This window comes from Coffea arabica, chromosome 8e (genome assembly GCF_036785885.1).
Source record: "Coffea arabica cultivar ET-39 chromosome 8e, Coffea Arabica ET-39 HiFi, whole genome shotgun sequence".
Taxonomy (NCBI): Eukaryota; Viridiplantae; Streptophyta; class Magnoliopsida; order Gentianales; family Rubiaceae; genus Coffea; species Coffea arabica.
The window spans coordinates 41,264,206-41,283,356 of record NC_092324.1 but is presented as its reverse complement, the minus strand read 5'-3'; the positions used below and the strand labels follow the sequence as shown (position 1 = coordinate 41,283,356).

The 19,151-nt window shown below is 36.7% G+C and overlaps 2 protein-coding genes and 1 long non-coding RNA gene across 3 annotated transcripts; all 3 read right to left on the bottom strand.

Moving 5' to 3' along the window:
- Positions 1 to 2,775: 2,775 nt before the first annotated feature.
- On the bottom strand, positions 2,776 to 5,061 carry LOC113704788 (protein POLAR-like 1). The gene is made up of 3 exons (XM_027226659.2): positions 4,803 to 5,061; positions 3,538 to 4,025; positions 2,776 to 3,310 (listed from the first exon to the last, which is right to left on the bottom strand). The coding sequence occupies exons 1-3, from the start codon at positions 5,059 to 5,061 to the stop codon at positions 3,014 to 3,016; spliced, it is 1,044 nt and encodes a 347-aa protein (XP_027082460.1). The 3' UTR covers positions 2,776 to 3,013.
- A 10,149-nt stretch (positions 5,062 to 15,210) lies between these two features.
- LOC140013051 (uncharacterized) lies at positions 15,211 to 17,193 on the bottom strand. The gene is made up of 2 exons (XR_011820119.1): positions 16,841 to 17,193; positions 15,211 to 15,492 (listed from the first exon to the last, which is right to left on the bottom strand). It is a non-coding gene; the product is annotated as an uncharacterized lncRNA (long non-coding RNA).
- Positions 17,194 to 17,369: 176 nt separating this feature from the next.
- LOC140012784 (uncharacterized) lies at positions 17,370 to 18,948 on the bottom strand. The gene is made up of 6 exons (XM_072061090.1): positions 18,850 to 18,948; positions 18,641 to 18,745; positions 18,299 to 18,527; positions 17,959 to 18,200; positions 17,650 to 17,856; positions 17,370 to 17,561 (listed from the first exon to the last, which is right to left on the bottom strand). The coding sequence occupies exons 1-6, from the start codon at positions 18,946 to 18,948 to the stop codon at positions 17,448 to 17,450; spliced, it is 996 nt and encodes a 331-aa protein (XP_071917191.1). The 3' UTR covers positions 17,370 to 17,447.
- Positions 18,949 to 19,151: the final 203 nt, after the last annotated feature.

Below are 19,151 nucleotides of genomic sequence, written 5' to 3'. Positions count from 1 at the left end.
ATTCACCTAAAAGACAAATATAATCTAATACACACAGCTTACTACTCTGGGTAACCTAACATGCAAGTGTCAAGTCTCATTTCAACTAGTAGAATATAGAACGTTGTAACCTTTTACACTCTCTCTTGCAGTTAAAACTCATAATTGTAGAGACCCACAAACGTAACCCATAACCCAAAAGGACCAAAACATAGACCTAGAATTTTTTTTTAAAATTTTTTTACGTTTTTTTTGTGTTTTTTGTGAACATAATTTTCAAAAGGACCAAAACATAGACCTAGAAAAACAGCCTTGTTTGGATTGAGATTTTTCCTCAAAAATTTTTACGTATTTTGTAAATATAATTTTTAATTACTTTTTTATCTCACATATATCAAATTATTTTAGTACATTTTTTTTAAAAAATAAAAGCTATAGAAAATAGCAATCCAAATAGACTAGCGAAATGTAAATTTCGAATTGTCCGTAATACGAGTCTTGATTAGAATTCCTTCCTTTCGGCCTACTCTGATTTGGGCCTAGATTTAGTTCTATCTCACTTAAATAGGAACAATCATAGTTTAATAATTCCAGTACAAATTCTGACATTTATCTGCAACAAAGAAAAACACAATTTACTTATTTCAGCCCAAATAATGTCAAATTCGGGATGAACTGTTATACCCTGCGTGTTCCTATTGAAGTTGCATACAAGTAAATCCAGGCCCAAACCATAGTTGGCCTAAATGAATTCTAATCAAGCCACATATTGTGGGCAATTCTTCGCATGCTTTTTAGGTCTATATGGAAGGTTTTTGGTCCATACGAAAGTTTTTGGTCCATTTGGATTATGGGTTTTCTACAATTATGAATTTTTCTTTTTTGATCATTACAATTATGAGTTTTAATTGCAAGAGTGAATGTCAAAAGTTGCATCTTCCTATATTTGTTTGTATACATAATGCACGAGTGTTGGGTTTGGTATTAAAAATTTAAAATATTTTGTCATTATTCGTTATTCCTATTTCTTTTTTTTTTTTTTTTTTTTTTCAACATTGGGGTGTCCGGGTCAAGACCCGAAGGCGGCCCGACTAATCCCCAGCGGCCCGAGAGGAGAGGCCCCATCCCCCCAAGCACGGTAACCCTGCACGACTCGAACCCCTGGCAAGCGCTCCTAAGGAGGCGTGCGCTGCCAGATGAGCTGCCCAGGAGGGGCCGTTATTCCTATTTCACTACACAACAATCTCAAGTTCCATCCCCCTATGTTTAGGGAACTACCTTGTAACCAACTCAACTTCTATATCCCCAGATTTGGGCAACTGCTGCTACCATACTCTGCTTATCTAAGTTTTCCTGGATCGCCATCTTCAATTTGAAATAAAAAAACTAAAAAAAATTAGCTTCACAAAAGATTAATACAAAACTGGTTTTGGTGGTTTCAAGGAGAACACAAACCGACTATGGAGCAAAGTTCATTCTTTGTTGTCAATTCTAGGATGCAATTTGGGTTGGACTTCTTATGTTTAAAAAAGCCGCATCCTTCACATTCCAACGTATGTATGGGTACTTTGTTTTTATTACAATTTCCTTTTGCACACTTCAATAGTACTTGCTAAGTTTTCGAGTCGCATGTGTTTGTTAACTTGAGGATGTTTTGTTTAATTGTGGGATATTGTTGGCTTGATGAATTTTAACAATCTGTACTTCACAGAGAATTCCTCTTTTGCGCATTTTTTTTCCCTTTTTTTTTTTTTTTATAACTTTGAAAATGTACTGTTGAATAGTGTGTGCATATGCATATTTCTCGAACCATCATTCATAAAGAATGAGCCTTTAAAAGGATCTGTATTATTAGGATATCATTTTTTTCGTGTATCATATTTTACGAAATGCGCATGCATTGAGTGTGTCTCGACTACTAGTACATATAAATGCTAAAACAATACAATAATTGTACATAATTTTTACTCAAGAATCCTACCATAATTTCAAAATTTTTGTAAAGTGCTAATTCATGCCATAAAATGTTCAAATGGAAGATCTCAATCTCGAATTGTATCATGCAATTTTCCATTACCGTTGTGGAGAGCCTAATGGGTAAGTAAGCCAATTTGAGACCATGGCCTTTTGTCACTGAATTCAACATTCATCCATGCAATATTTAGTCGTTTTGTTCACAGGAATTGTTTTATCTAGTGAACTAATGAAGTGAAGAGTTGATAGAAAGTCATTAAGTTGATACAACGTTTCACTTTTAACCGTTAGATTCCGTTTCACTTGGGTTAGAAAAAACCTAGAGATTTAACTAGTAAGTTGTACACTCAAGTGAAATTAAAGTTCAAATCTTATTACCAATTTTGGTGTGTGACTGAGTAGATCTGAGATTGGATCCACTAATTGTAAAGTGTAAACCCCGAACGAAGCTCGTGTGTGCTTCAACCTCAGAATGGGAAAATCTTCTTGTCTTGATTTTATGTTCCGGATTACTTAAATAAAGAAGAAAAAGGTCCTCAAAATCGTAGTGTTGAACTTTTTTTAATGTGAAGTATGCCATACAGATGGGTGCCCTGTGGAAAACTGGCAGAGCCCACAATGATTGACATAATCTCTTTCTTTTTTCTTAACACAATCGACTCATGTACAATGCAGAATAAGCTTTGTCAGCATATTTTCCTGGTCAAAATTTAAATGCCCGCGCAAATGTGACAAGACTTCTCATCTTAGATCAATTTGGCATGGCCTTTGATTTGATTTGAGAAACATAATTTTTACTACTTTATAAAAAAAAAATTACGCATTAAATATTGAAATTTGGAAATAGCGAGTGAAAGAGTATAACATTAAAAAAAAAAAAGAAAAATAATGAATACCTATAAGCTCTTCACTACTTTTCCTTGGGATGCAGAGGAACAGAACATGCCATTTTAGTGCACCCCTGTGTATGATTTCAGCCGAAGCATCATAGCTAGAAAATGCAGACTAATATTTTTATTGTTGTATATCATTTTCTTCAATGTTGGATTAAGTTTCATGGTTACCTCATGGACCGACAGCGAAGGGGAATCCGGTGAAAAACAACCCTGCCAGTGTCTTTCCACCAAGAAAGCTCTCTTTGGTTCTCATTAAGCTTGTGAATTGCAAATTCTAGAGCTGATTCAAGCTCTCTAATTCTCTCTTCCTGTCTCACTTCTTGAAGTTCATGCAATCTTCTTTCGAGCTCTCTTGGAGAAACTCCGTGGTAATATTCGAGGTTACCTATCTCAGGCTGTTCAAATACTTCCCCAAAATTTGCACTCTGGCTTTCTTCAGGTGCGGAGTCTTCAACAACTATCTGCAATTAGTAGGCCTTAGAAATTAAGAAGAGAAAATAGAATGTTATTTCTTCGAAATTGAGAAACTTGATCGAGTTTTTATTCACTGTACATTTCTGATATAGACTAGGTCTATATGTAGCATGTCTCCCAAAAAAAAAAAAAGGATCTCATGTGAACCACAATTTATTTGAGATGGTTCATGTAGACCGTCATCAATAATAAAGAGATTTTTTTGGTACAGTACCTTTCCATGATTCTTGTCTGGGTAATTCAGCATAACTTCAGTATCCAACTGCAATTGGAGATTTTCTAATTCAGCTTCAAGTTCTGCCTCAAGCTGGTCCATCTCCACCATTTTCCCTTCTCTATTCATTTTCCCGTTACAACTGCTTGAAGTGATATCTGATCCTGAATATTCCTGTTCCCAAGAAGAAGATGGACCATCTTGGAGAGAAACATGCTCTATAATGGCATGACTAGAATCTTCTTGCAGAGAACCATGGTCTGTAATAGCATACTCAGAAACTTCTTGGGCTTTGGATGAGGTTTGAGAAGTTTCAATATTTGTACCTGCCACTGCATTTTGATGTTGCCATTTGACATTTCGGAGCAGTGTTTCAATTTGTTTGGATAACTCTACCATCTTGTTAAGTTCCATTTTACTCATAACCATGAGATAAATTAGCGCAAATCCAACTCCCAAGCTGAAAGAGGCCTCTTTTCTGTGTTCCCCTGAAATGTTGATTGAATATGTGTAACTTGCAAAAGGGTGAGAGGGTGGTAAAAGAAAAAACCATGAGCCCCTCTAAATTGGCATGGCTTTCTCTTTATATATTAACCAACTTTATCAAATTTCCAATCTTTAAAACCATTTTGATAGTAGTGATAATGGTTATTAAATTGGCACTGTCCATTGAACATCACTCATGAAATGGGTAGGTTTGGACAACTTCCTCCATGCTAAATTGCACAAGGTGGAAAGCAAATTGGGCTCTTGCATGCCCGACTAAGTGCAAATGTTTTACCATTGTAATGCAAATCAAACTATTGTTTTCAAAAAATGACCATTTTGAAATTAGCAATAAGTAGTAGTCAGGTTTTCGAATATCAATGAAAGTATCCATAACACATGAAAGCAACATCGTCATTCTTTAAGAGTATATACATATCATGATAAGTATCCATATTAAAATTTTGACATGGTTTCAATAGTTTATTAGCAGTATGACTGGATATTGAACAAGATATTACTCGATCAAATTTTCGCCAAACAGAAGTGTGAAAGACAAATAAAGTAGTCATTAGGTAATCATAACTGGTAAATTTCGAAGTAACGTATCTGAACAAATGATGTAGTTTCTACGAGCAAATGCTGTTAATGGGTATAATTAAGTAAACCGAGTTGATATGAGTTTGTAAAAATACGTGTTAAATCATAGTAACATGTCCAATTGCTAGCATCCGATCCCATAATCAGAAGACTGCATTCAAGAGTTTGGACTCCATTACCTGATACTTCCTGGGCAGAATTAGATGATGATTTCTCATGCAAGCACTCAAGTGCAACTTCATCGTCTGAATCTTCGTCACGAAACTCCACCCCATCAACGTCCTTTCCATTTCTTGATTTTTCCAAATTGAACCAGGATGAAATAATTGACCAAGGGGAAAAACAGGTAAAGATTCTGCAGTTTTCCCTCCTTTTTCTCCGCCGACAGGTCGTGATAGCGGCTGTAAAGGAGTTGTTGCTGCAACCCTTTTGGACCATTCTGGTATAGATGCCAAAAATGATTTTGATCAGAAGCGAATATTCAAGAAGACGAGACAAATTTCATGCACTCCTCGTGAATTTGTGCTCGAATTTATATCGATTAAAGAGAGACGTGGAGAATGTTTATCCCTATGTGTATTTATAGCGGAGAAAGCGACTGTTGAATGTGATCATCCCGAAGTGAGAATGACGGTTCGAAGAAGTAATATTGCTGTCTGTTCAAATGCTTAAAAAGTGGAGGGAAAAGTTTATATGGAAATGAGTGCACAATCTTCAATATCTCTCTCATTATTCAACAAAAGCATGCTTCTACACTAAAACCTCTATAAAATAATTAATAATTTAAATAATAGTTATTATTCATATTATCCCTTTTAAATAATAATTTTTTGGTTCTAATTTGGGCCAACGAGTTAAATTAATAATTTAAATAAAATAATAAGATAATATTTTTTTTGAAAACTTTACATAACCCTTTGGTTACATTCATATCATAAATTAATAATTTACTAAGTTACATATTATATTTTCCTAAATATGAGTCCATTGTTGCTTGTTTTTCATAAAATTTAAAATCTACCTAAATATCATCGCTAATTTTTCTTAGTACATCTAAAAATTTGAATTCTCATATTGCAATAAGAAATTATGAAGAGTTATTGATGCTTTGAGTGCCTCTTTCTGCATATAGGTTCCAAAGCTACTGTATCATCCTCAGCTTCATTATTAGTAAGATTTTCAGTAATCATAACACAATTTCTTCTAAATTTGAGACCTTTGAACTTGTATCATTTTCATTCGACTGATCCAATAAATAAGTTACAACCATTTTGTTACAATAGACTAAATCATTGACTATTGTATTAAATTTATTAATATCTTCTTAATCCAAGTTCTTTGAGGCTATTTTTTCCACGGAACTTTAGTTGATTAAATGAGTATTTCTTTGAATTGTATGTACACTTGACAAATTAATAAATTATTAGTTTATCGCTTGATTAAAATTAATAAAATTTGTATGATTCCAAAGTTATTAATCTGTAGAGGTTTTACTGTACAATGGATATTTTGTCTCCATCATTAGTGGCTTTTTGTATCTAATTAGTGATGCATAAATTCATCGTTTGCCTCCCTTGTTAGTAATGTTAATAGAAGGGAGATGATATTAGCACTCCAAATTGACTTCTTGCATTCCGATCCCACTTTTCATATAATTTTATGATAAAATTACCTCTTAATAAAAAAAAAAACCAAGCAAATAGTATATAGAAGTTTTAATGAACTAAACTATTTGCAAACATATTCGTATTCAATTTAATCGAATTCAAAAAAAAAGCTCGATTGTATGATAAGCGAATTAAGTTCAAACATAATATTAGAATCGTTTAATAATCAAACCGAATACAAATATATTCGTAAATTACTAGAATATATTTGTGAACACGAATATAATTATAAATAATAAGTAATTATAATCATTATTAAATATAGGGTTATATATCTTGTATTTTCCTCAACAAGTAGTTATATATAAGAATTAGTGTTATTTGTTTTCTAAAAAATACAATTAAAATTGTTTAGAATCATGTATTATTTTTAAAAAAACAAAATTAAATCATTTTCAAATTTCAAATTCAAGTTTGAGTTCTAGTTTGCCTCATTTAATTTAACAAGTTGAGTTCGATTTCAAACTTGAATATATAAATTACTAAATTGAATTCGAACAATACTTATAGTTTATTTAATATTTGATCAACCTTAAATCCTGTTCATATAATAAACGCAATGTTAAATGCTCTACTAAAATCACCACTCTTCAACCCCAGCATGCACATAATAGCAACAAAAAGCTACCACTGCCCAGAATCACTCCCCAAAGAATTCTACAAACATGCACCTTCCCTGAGCAGTAGCCACCGATATTAAACCTTCCCCTTTTTCACACGCCTGCTTCCCCCATCCTCTCCTCCCCTCCCTTAACTCAACCTTCTGGCTAGGCTATCAACTCAGCTACCCACAAACACACTCCAAAAGGGCATTAAAAACCATCATCTTTTCCCTCGAGGCCTCTATCAATCACGATAAGACCACCTCTGGATAAATCTAAAGCCCTCATCATTGAGCTCCATACAACTGTAGATTTGCCTAAATCTTTAGACCGATTTAAGGGTAGGCAATTCCGTATTTTATGAGTCCATAAGTTGGAATTTTGTCATTCTTTGTACGGATTGAAAAGTGGTACTGGAGAAGAATAAGAACTGCAATGGTTCTGGGGGTTTGCTGGTGAGAGATCAGAGAAAGAAAATAATGCGTAAAGTTATTTACGGGATGGGTTGGGATTTCTAAACGAGAAGCAAGCAATGAGAAGATGGGTAATTGTCTTTTAAGTTTGATAAAACACAACCTTGGAGTGCCTAAGGTCAAATGTGACGTGCGAATTAATGAGTCTGTTTGACACTCAAGTTTTTGTCATGTTTTTAATAGACAAAATTTTTTTTTTTACAACTCTATTTTATATTAACCTCTAAATATATTTCAAAATTTTTAATATACACACCCCAAAATATCAAAAAATACACAAATTTTTTTTTCCCATCTTTTCTTCCTCCTCTTCCATTTCAACCTACTCCTATTGGCCGGGGCCCCATCGATGCCAATGCTGATGACCTGCTTTTTTTTCTTTTCTTCTCCTTTCTCCTCATCTCCCTCCTCCTTCCTGTCTATCGTCTTCTCCACTTCCTCTCCCTTCTCCCAATCCCCTCCCCCTCCCCCGTTCAGCCAATCAAACTGATCAATTGAATTTTCAAAACACTGGTGCGAATACCATTTGCCTAATAGACTAACTTGAAACTAGAATCCCTAGAAAACATTTAGTCCTAACTAAATACGATTAAAACGCTATATCGTCTTGATATTAGCTTTTCTATTCTTCTTTCATAATGGTTTGTGTCCTTTTATACAACGGCACATCTACCAACTTCAGTCTATTGGAAATTGCTTAATAGATCTGGTGCAAAGCCATAGAGCCCTATAATTAAATTCCTCTAGACAGATGGATTTCACTTAGAAAAGTGACCAGAATAATCCACAATTAGTTGTTTTGATTGAAAGAATGACTAAAGTGATACTCAATTAGAAGTGTAAAGAATTCAGCTTAAAAATTAGACTAGTAATTAGCTTAGTTACCATTTCTTCACTTTGCTCTACAATTTTGAAAGCAATATTTCATCTACTGTTTAAAATTTTCACAAGGAAAATGGTTATCTTTTTTTTTTCCCTCAATAATAATTATCTAATATACTCATGTTTCTACTCTAAGGAGAGTCTAAAGAGATTTATATGAAATTGAGAGGTGAACCACCAGACCAGATAAGTGTACTACAAATAAGTGCTCCCTTTGAATTTTTTATGAATGAGAAGCACTATATTTCTTATGTGATGCACATGGAAAATGGCTATCAATTGCCACGAATTAAAATAGATAATAATTGATGTAGATACTAAATTGCAGATATTAGCGCTTCACAAATGTCCTTTCGTGCTCCACTTTTACATTTTCTCATCTGAGAGGACAATTATGCCCTTTGAATTTTTGGGCCCTCTGAATCAGATAACTGATTAGAGTTAATTGGGTCCTCTCACTATAGTAGAGGCTTTCTCACTCTAAAGTAGTTGTGCTCTCTCTTGGGTTAAGAGCCCTCTCACCTTTTTGGTGGGAAGTCAGCACTTTTCAAATTTTTCAAATTACCACATTCCCGCAAATCTAAATCTAAGAAACCTTTGATCAATAATCACCCATGAGGGTGTTGGATTCAAGGTTGATGAAACGTAGATCAGTTACAGCTAGTCTGTGCATGAAGGGTAGAAGGTCAAGCGCCACAACCCGCTGGTTTGTTTTGCTAATGCCTGGACAAAAGAGAGTCAGTGTTCTTTCTTTCCCTTGTCGTTTGTATGCGGTACAAGTGAGCAGAGATCACTTATCATCTTTATTTGTCTAATCTCATTGTTGGAACCTGTTTTCTGTTTAGCTATTTGGTCCACTCTTCTCTTTTTATTTTTTGGGTCCCATTGCTGTCTGTTTTGCGTTTGGTTTTCCTGAGTGTGGGTGTCTTTTACCACTTGGTATTGCTGGATTTTACCATGGAGCGAGATTTGACAGAGCTCCTACAGAAATTTTCCCTGGAAGGGAATGAGCTGCTAGGACCTACGTTGGAGCTAGAGGACTTTCATACGGGGGTGAGAGCTTGTGAGAATAGCTTCATTGGTAGAGTTATAGGAGAAAAAATTATTAATTTCACTGGAATTAAAAACTTTGTGGCTGTGGCCTGGGGGTACCCCAGGAATCTGTCTGTGGTGGAACTGGGACCTAACGTGTTCCAGTTCAATGTGCAGAATCCTGATGATCAGAAAAGAATTGTAGAGGGAGGGCCTTGGGTTATAGACAATCAGATGTTAGTCTTGAAAAGATGGGTAGAAGGTATAGAAGAGGACTACAAAGCCTTTATGATAGCACCTCTGTGGGTGCAACTCTGGAACCTACCAGTTCACTGGCTTTCTAAGGAGGTTGGAAGAAAGATAGGAGGAGTTTTTCTTGAAGTTAGAGAGGTCTTAGTCCCACAGTCTGGAGGCAAGGAGGGTAGACATTTGAAAGTGCTAGCTTTGGTCGATCTATCTAAACCTCTTCTCAGAGGTACCGTGGTCAGGAATGCAGGAGCTGGAAAATGGATAGCTTTCAAATACGAAAGATGTCCGGATTTCTGCTATAATTGTGGGATTGTAGGACACAGTGAGAGGTCCTGCAAAGAAAAGCGATGCTTAGGAGATAACAATGCTGAGAACCAGTACGGTCCTTGGTTGAGAGCAGGGAACAATAGGTCTTCACCTCAGGGAAAAATGGGGAGGTCGACAGAGGGTAGTGATAAACGCTACTGGACCTTTAGGAATGGGGAATTGGTCGAACAGGAAAATGTTAGGTTACAAAATCAGAAGCATCTTGTAGGTGATCTTAAGTCCTCTGGTAATCGAAGTGGTAGTAACCAGGAGCGGGAAACAGAAGGGGCTGATACTAGATCAGAGCTGGATGTAGGAACCTCAACTAGAGAGGAGGTAGATAAGGCAGGGCCACCTGTTAGGATGGAAAGACAAATGAATGTTGATACAGAGGACCTTGTTCTCACCACCTCTATCCAAAGGGGGGAAGGAATCCAGACTTGTAGTGTAGCGGAAGAGATGGAGGAGGATGGAGAGGTGGCAGTGCACATCCAAAACCTGGAACCTGAGGTTAGGGAGAAAGAGTCAGGGGTTTTAGTTCTCCATCAGGAATCTCTAGGAGATGACAAGGCGGGAGGGGTGATAGAATGGCAATACAGAAGATCTTTCAGGAAATTAAAGCCTCCGGCCAAAACTAGAAAACCTTTACAAGTGTTACATGGAAATGACTCCTCTCAGGTTAGAGCTGGAAAAAGGAAGATGTTGATTAGAGATGAACCGATGGAGGAAGTACAACAGGAAGCAACTCAAAGGAAAAAAACAAAGCCTATGTTGGAGCTATATTCTGAAGAGGCTAGGGGAGAGGAGGAGGGGTCCTTCCTTAATGGGACCCCCAGGTGCAAATGAGAGTTGTGGTGTGGAATTGTCAAGGGGTGGGAAGTCCCTTGACAGTTCCCAGTCTGAGGGAGGTTAACAACCTCTCCTCCCCAAGTCTGATCTTCTTAAGCGAGACTAAGAACAGGAATAATGTGATAAATAGAATAGCTAGAAATCTAAGGTTGGATCATAATGTGACTGTGGAAGCTATGCATAGGGCAGGTGGAATGGCTTTGTTCTGAACTAAGGAAACACAAATTGTTGAGGTAAACACTACAGCTTTCACGATAGAAGCCAAATTGGAAGATAATGAGTCTCGGGCTACTTGGTGGTTTATTGGAGTTTATGCCAGTTGTGACCAGAGAATTAGGAAGGAACAATGGAGAGTGTTAACTGATAGGAGCAGATTGTGGGGATCCAGATTCTTAATCACAGGTGACTTTAATGATATTTTGTCTAATGATGAAAAATGGGGGGGAGCGTATAGGGAGGAGAGAAGTTTTAGGGACTTTAGAGAATTCATAGATTGTAATAGATTAGTGGATATAGGTTTTGATGGTCACCCTTGGACGTGGAGTAACCACTGGGATAACGAAGGTGAAGTCCGACAAAGGCTTGATAGATGTCTAGGTAGTGTGGAGTGGTTTCAAGAGTATGAGAAAGCAAGGTGCCAACACATTGATACTCTAGCTTCTGATCACTCTATCCTTTTGCTAGATACTAATCCAGGGATTGGAAGAAAGAAGAAGAGGTTTTATTTTGATAAGAGATGGCTCCACAAAGAGGGAATTCAAAAAGTGGTGGAGCAGGCTTGGAATAAGGAGGAACAGGGTTCTAAAATGTTCAAAGTAACTAGGAAGATTAGAAATTGCAGAATCGAACTTTTGAAGTGGAAAAATAAAGTCCAATCTAACTCTAGGAGCAAAATTAATGATCTTAAGCAAGAACTGGAGAGAGTTAGGAACTCAGATTCTGATAAGAGAAACGGGGAGTTAAAGGTAATTAAGAAGCAGCTGGCCGAAGCTTACAAGGAGGAAGAAATTTTTTGGAGTCAAAAGGCTAGAATCAGTTGGCTGCGGGAAGGGGATAAAAATACTAAGTATTTTCACTCTTATGTCAAGGGGAGGAGAGTGAGTAATAATTTGAGCAAAATACAAAGAGAGGATGGGTCTTGGACTCACAATGAGGATGAGGTAGTGACTGAAATTGCTGATTACTTTAAGGAGCTGTTCACGAGTGGAGGGAGAGGTGAAATGACAGAAATTTTATCTGGTATCCCACACTCAATCACTCAGGAGATGAATGATAATCTGATCAAGGAAGTCCTCGAGGTTGAAATCCATGAGGCACTGTTCTCTATGAATCCAGAAAAAGCACCAGGTCATGATGGAATGACTCCAATGTTTTTTCAGAAATTCTGGAGCTCCATTAAGAAAGATATCATACCAGCAGTCAAAGCTTTTTTCCACTCAGGTCACATGCTTAAATCTGTGAACCATACTGTCATATCTCTCATTCCCAAAACTCTGCATCCAATCAATTTGAAAAATTACAGGCCAATCAGTCTTTGTAGTGTGATCTACAAAATCATATCCAAAATCTTGGCCAATAGATTGAAGACTGTTCTGGATACCTGCATAAGCAAAACTCAATCTGCTTTTATTCCTGATAGACAGATTTTGGATAATGTGATTATTGCTCATGAGTATATGCATTACCTAAAAAACAAAAAACAGGGGAAAGAAGGCTATATGGCAATCAAATTGGACATGGCAAAGGCCTACGATAGGGTGGAGTGGCACTTTCTGCTTGCTATGATGGAACAAATGGGATTCTGTGATACGTGGATTAAATGGATCCATAGCTGCCTGAAGACAGTGAGCTACTCCTTCAATTGTAATGGTGAAGTCAAAGGTTACGTGTCCCCAGAGAGGGGTATCAGGCAGGGGGACCCTTTGTCCCCTTACCTGTTTTTAATCTGTTCAGAAGGCTTTTCTAACCTGTTGAGAAGAGCAGAGGAAAGCAAAAGAATTGAAGGTCTAAAGATCAGCAGGCAAGGTCCAGTTCTTACTCACCTCTTTTTTGCTGATGATTCTATCATCTTTTGTAAAGCAAATAAGGAAGTAGCCGGGGAGATTATGAAAGTCTTGAAAGTATATGAAAACTCCTCAGGGCAGTTAGTTAATCTGGACAAATCTGCTGTGTTCTTTAGCAAAAACATGATCAGCGAGAAGAAGGGAGAAATCTGTCAAGCTCTTGGAGGAATGCGAGAGGCAACACAAGGCAAATATTTGGGGCTCCCAATGGTTGTCTCAAGAACTAAAGAACAAATTTTTGGCTTTGTGAGGGACAATATAAGGAAAAGATTCCAGAACTGGAAAAATAGATTTTTGAGCCCAGCTGGTAAAGAAGTATTGCTGAAGGCAGTTGCAATGGCTATGCCTACGTACGTTATGTCATGTTTTAAGCTGCCAAAAAGATTGTGTAAAGATGTCTGTGCCTTAATGGCCAAGTTTTGGTGGGGAGAATCTAATGGCAAGAACAAAATACACTGGATTTCTTGGGAAAGAATGGCTTTGGAAAAAAAGGCAGGAGGTCTAGGATTCAAGGATCTTGAAACTTTCAATCAAGCTCTGCTAGGAAAGCAAGTATGGAGGTTAATTACTAGACCAAATCTGTTGGTGACCAAAGTGTTAAAAGCTAAGTATTTTCCAAAGGAGTTTATCTTACATTGCAGTCCCACCAAAAATGCATCCTGGTTTTGGCAAGGCTTAATGGGAGCAAGAAGCCTGATCAATGAAGGACTGATTAGGAGGATAGGGAATGGGCGTAGTACAAACATCTGGGAACATAAGTGGATTCCAGATACAACTACAGGTAGGCCGACTACAGGTCAAAGGAACATTGGTGGGCTGGAAAAGGTGGAAGAGCTCATAAGTCATCAAAGATGGAACATGAATATCATCTTCAGAAATTTTAACAGCCATGATGCGCACAAAATTCTAGCTATTCCCTTGAGTCTTTCAGAGAGGGAGGATAGCTTTTATTGGCAACCAAAGGCGGGAGGGCAATACACTGTCAACTCGGGCTACAATCTCCTGATGAAGCAAAACAGAAAAAGAAAAACGGGCAGCCCGGATGGAGCTAGCTCCAGTTATGCAGAAGGTAGCCCTCAAGTTATTCAAATGTGGAACACTCTGTGGAATTTAAATATTAAGCACAAGATCAAGTTCTTCATTTGGAAATGCATTCAAGGAGCTCTGCCAGTGAAGGAAGCTGTGAAGAGGAGAACGGGCCAGGGTGATCCTACTTGTACAATTTGTGGAACTTCAGAGGAAACAGTAGAACACCTCCTGTTAACCTGTCCTCATTCGATGAACATTTGGAAGGCAGCTCCTATTCAGTGGGATGGGGCAAAGGATCAACAAGGGAATTTCAAGAGATGGTGGCTAAGGATTTCAGAAGCAAGGCATAGACCAGAGGGGTTGGAACATATTGGTTTAACTGCTAACATCCTGTGGCAGGTGTGGAAAGGAAGAAATAAGAGGGAATTCGAGAAGTCAGATATAGTTACACCTTTCAAAACAATAGCAAGTGCACACAAGGATTGGATGGAACAGCTGCAGGAAGAGGGCACGAAAGGTGGAAAGAGCTCAGAAGAAACAGTCCCTGGACAAGATTTGCAAGATCAGAACTATACAAACGAGGGAGCTGTGATAATGGAAATAGAAACAACAAAGAAAAAAGGACAGCACAATGTTGGGCTAGGAGTCACAGTTAAGGAATATGCAAGGAATAGAATGACAGGGTGGATAATGAATGAGATCAGTCTGGGAAACAAAGTGCTAGATGATGCACTAGCTCTGAAATTGGCCTTGTGCAAAGCTGTGCATCGAAACTGGAGTAAGGTTAAGCTGAAGTTCTGTAACAAGGAGCTGTGGCGATAAATCAAACAGCAGAGCCCTGCGAACATTAAGATGGCAACAGTACTGGAAGACATATCTAAATTACAGAGGTTGTTTTGCATGTGCTCTTTTGACTTGTGTGAACAAGAACATATGTTAGTTAGCAAAAAACTAAGTGATGATGCTTTAGGCGTTATTGTTGATGAGGAAAGACTGTTTCCTCAGTGTTCTTAGAACACTTTCTTGTATAGCTTCTCTCGAGCCGTTGCTCGTATATGTACTCTTTCTCATTAAAGCAATGAAAATATCCTATCGTTTCGGAAAAAAAAAAAAAAGAATCAGATAAGTTGTCATTAGTGACAACAATCCGGAAGTGTTTTATTGATGAATTGACCTTTTGTCAAAAATGCTCTACTTAAGGTCGTCACTAAAAAGCACCGAAAGCCATTGTATATAACTATTTTACTGACAACAATTGTCGTCACAAATGTAGCTTAGATTTAGTGACAGTCTCTGTTGTGACAAGGAGTTTTTATTTTCTATTTTGTGACAACTTTTTTTTGTCATTAGATAATTTCTCAATAGCTTAATAGTCATAATTTGGCCTGTAATCATTGCTAAATCATTAATTTTAAACAAACCATACAAATAAACATGAACGATTGATAACCAAAAGTATTTGCATTAGATTACATGGTAATAATATAGCATTCTCAAATGCCAAATTCAAGTGTACATTACCCAACTAATGCCTACAAAAATAACATTTGTCCAAAATATCACTTGTACATAAGGTACATTTACAAAAGCAATCACAGTTTAAGAAATTGAAGAACATCTAAATGAACCACTCCATGAGCAAAAGGCAATTTTGTCTTCAACATTTTTCAACCATAACCATAGATATCTTCCAAAAGCTAGTATGAATAGCATTTATCTGTCATAAAAGAGTAAAAGAAGTAGGTAAGGGGAGGAGTACAATAATAAAGAACAAGTAATGAGACTTAGATTATTAAGACAAAAATTACAATTCATTAAGAATCTCATATAATTTGGGCCCACTTATTACAACACCAGCAAAAAGTTAGAAATCACAGTCCAATCTATACAAATACAACACTGCATAAGCTCAACTAAAGAGCTCTCTAAAACAGTTTTTTTTTTCTTTCTTCTTCTTTAAATAGCTCAACTTATTGAACAATTAAATTGGACTCCCACAGTAATTATTGTTTAATCTTTATGCTTTTGGTTGTTTATATATTAAAACACAGAAAGCAACTTATTGTACGAGGTGTGAATACAGGAGGTACTAGCCCTCTTTGATTTTAGGAGTTTATGCTTCATAAATCATGAAGGAAACGATGCCTCTGTAGGATTAAACTGTGCAAAGAGAATGAGCTATTTGCCTCACAATGTGAAAGTGAAGACCATCTAAACAGGTGAAACCAATCAAAGTTCACAAACGCCCCCTTTGCATTATATTCATTTCTTTCAAGTCACTACATAGGCAAAAAGAAGATTGCTATCCATGCATGGTCTGTCGCTTGTACTTGGAAATAATATAATATTGCAGATGAACAATCAGATTTTACCTCTCTATTGATAAACTAACAGCACTATATACATGATACCTAGATATTTCCCAAAGAATAAGTTCAGATAACAATGATGCATAACATCAGCCCCAAAAAATGTTATTACACAACCATCAGCCCCATAACCATAACCATAAACTACACAATCATAACAAAAAATAGTCCACAATGATGGATAACATCAGCCCCAAAAAATGTTATTACCAGCTATTACCAAAAAACAGTCCACAATGACCACAAGTTACCAAAAACTACACATCAGCCATAACCATAACCATAAACTACACAACCATAACAAAAAACAGTCCACAATGATGCATAACATTAGCCCCAAAAAATGCTATTACCAGCTATTACAAAAAAACAGTCCACAGTGACCACAAGTTACCAAAAACTACAGATAAGCCGTAACCATAACCATAAACTACACAACTATAACAAAAAATAGTCCACAATGATGCATAACATCAGCCCAAAAAAATGCTATTACCAGCTATTACCAAAAAACAGTCCACAGTGACCACAAGTTACCCAAAAACAGGTCACATCAGCCCCAAAAAATGCTATTATAAAAAATAGTCCACAATGATGCATAACATCAGCCCCAAAATCAATAAGTTAAAGGATCAGAATAGCAACAGTTCACATTAGTATTGTAATTCAATTATTGGTATGAGAAGGATGCATTACCAGCTATTACTACCAGATGCATTTCCATTGCCTTGGTTCTTGGACTGCAATTCTGCTCGTAAAGCCTTAAGGAGTTCCTGCATTTCAAGCTGCTGGTTTTGCATTTCAGCTTGTTGATTCTCAAGCCTTTGCATCAGCTGCTGTTGAGATTGGACTTGAACTTCCAATTCAACTGATCGTTTCTCAGCTTGTTCTGCCCTTTTCTTGAATTCTTCTATCTCTGCAAGTTTTTGTGTAATTAAACTAGCCTTGGAGGGGCCACGACCACGTACATATCCAGTTATACGCCCAGTCACCTCAATACAGATGTCTTCTTCGGTTCGATTTACACCACTAGATTGAGCTTCTAGCTGTAACTCCTTCATTTTGCTCTACAATCACAGGTTTGCTATTATTGATATATGCATAAGAGACATGAAGCATTGGTATTCAGTTGAAAGTGATATTTTTCTTACCAGTTTTTCAGCTGATGTCTCGTCAACCATAGCATTCTTCTTTCGACTAAAATGTGTCATGTCATAAAGTTCAATTGGTCCAACTGTCCTTCCCTCCTTAGCTTCCTATTAGCAAAACAGGTTAAATAACCCAACCACACATCATAAATGAACTACTTTACACGTTTACTGACCCGGTCATCCTTATGACGTAAAAATGATTTTGTTCCAGCTGTATGGGCAGTTTGCTGCTTTGATCTGTTCAGCTTATTTCGCTCACTTAAGGCCTACAATTGTCAATTCTATCTCAGATCTAGATAAAAAAGAGACATTGGCAAAGTATATAGCAAATTAACAAGTATGTGCTACACATACCTTGAATTCTGGACTACAATAGTAATCGCAAAGGTAAATCCAATCTGATTCTTCCACATATTCTGGTCGACGTGCAAGAGCTTCCTCCTTAGAGCCACATTTTTTGAATAGCATGTGAAAATTATAACGTCGACTTCTATACTGTGAATTTAATTGCTTAATTAAAGCTGGTTTCACATGCTCTCCTCCATCATAAGTGAAACTATTCTGAATTAAAAATAGAAGGACATATCAAAATCAGAAAAAATTAATGGACTAATTTAAATTGCGTCTAGAAAACCAAAAAATACTATGATAGCAGATTCTTACATTAGTAATTCTTAGCAGTTGATCTCTATCATCTTTAGGAAGCTTGCCCCATTTAGGTGCTTTCCACTTGCCATACTTTCGAATAACGCAGCTTGCCTCTGAAATGTATCGCTGAGCACCTTCTCCAACTAGTCTTCCACTTATTTCAGAAACAGTAATGTTCACCTTTTTTCCAGCTTTCTTTTCATTTGATAGTGCAATATTACGCGTATATCCTCTTTTTCTTTTTAACGTCACTTGGTCTAGTAGATACAAAGTAAACAAGACCATAAGTGCTAACAATAGCAGCCATGGCAGTAATTAGTTAATTAGAGTAGAATTACACGTAAAACTGACATACCTGAACCGTTTGACTCAAGGTCTTGCATACTTTCAGTTTCATTGCTTTCACAACCAATAGCTTGATTAGATCCAACATGCTGTGAAGTAGGAGTTCCATCAGTTTGCATCCCAGCAGCTTCTTGTGATGTCATTCCATTGCCTGAAGATTTTTCAGCAATCTGTCTACTCTCAGCTTGTATACCTGAATTTCTTGTAGCATTTTCTCTAGCAGAGGATGCACTAGGAATCTATAATCCAGCAATTTAAGCCACCATTATACAGCGACATGTAAAAGTTGAATCAATTGCTTTGTCATAAACCAGTTTATCTAAATGGCAGATTGAAAAAAATAATAACTAACCTCAGATTCATCAAATAGACGGATCCTAGAAGACTTTTTTGTTAATACAGGTTCAGTGACATTGCTTGTCTTGGGAATTGCACTATTTTTTGGTTCACTAGCTTGCTACAATAACATAAGAATGCGCTTATCAATAGTAACTAGTTTAGGATGATAATTGCTAGTTTAGGAAAAAAGAAAATATCTGGAAATGACTCTTGTTTCTTTACCTGACAGCTTACATTTTCTTCAGTTTGCTCCACAATTCCTCGCCCAGCATCCCGACTTTGTCGTAAAGTAAATTTTCCCTTTTTCCCCGGTCCAGCCATCTATCTACATAATCATATAACGCAAGCACCACCAAAATCGTAAACAACACAAGCAGCCATGACAACATATCATAAACTACAGAAAAAATACAAGAAAAAATTTGATTAAGAAATTCAATGAACAACATTGTTTAATCTGATTCATAGTCATCGATTTGTACAAATTGTTCATTTTCATCCTCAGAATTGAATTGTTGCTCAAT

Coding starts and splice junctions, on each gene's coding strand:
- LOC140012784 (XM_072061090.1), bottom strand. CDS start 18,948: ATGGCTGGACCGGGGAAAAAGGGAAAATTTACTTTACGACAAAGTCGG. Junction 18,201..18,298: donor CCTTGAGTCAAACGGTTCAG/GTATGTCAGTTT, acceptor TGTATCTACTAG/ACCAAGTGACGTTAAAAAGA. Junction 17,562..17,649: donor ATTGTAGTCCAGAATTCAAG/GTATGTGTAGCA, acceptor TGACAATTGTAG/GCCTTAAGTGAGCGAAATAA.
- LOC113704788 (XM_027226659.2), bottom strand. CDS start 5,061: ATGGTCCAAAAGGGTTGCAGCAACAACTCCTTTACAGCCGCTATCACG. Junction 4,026..4,802: donor TTCTGCCCAGGAAGTATCAG/GTAATGGAGTCC, acceptor TCAACATTTCAG/GGGAACACAGAAAAGAGGCC. Junction 3,311..3,537: donor CAGACAAGAATCATGGAAAG/GTACTGTACCAA, acceptor TACTAATTGCAG/ATAGTTGTTGAAGACTCCGC.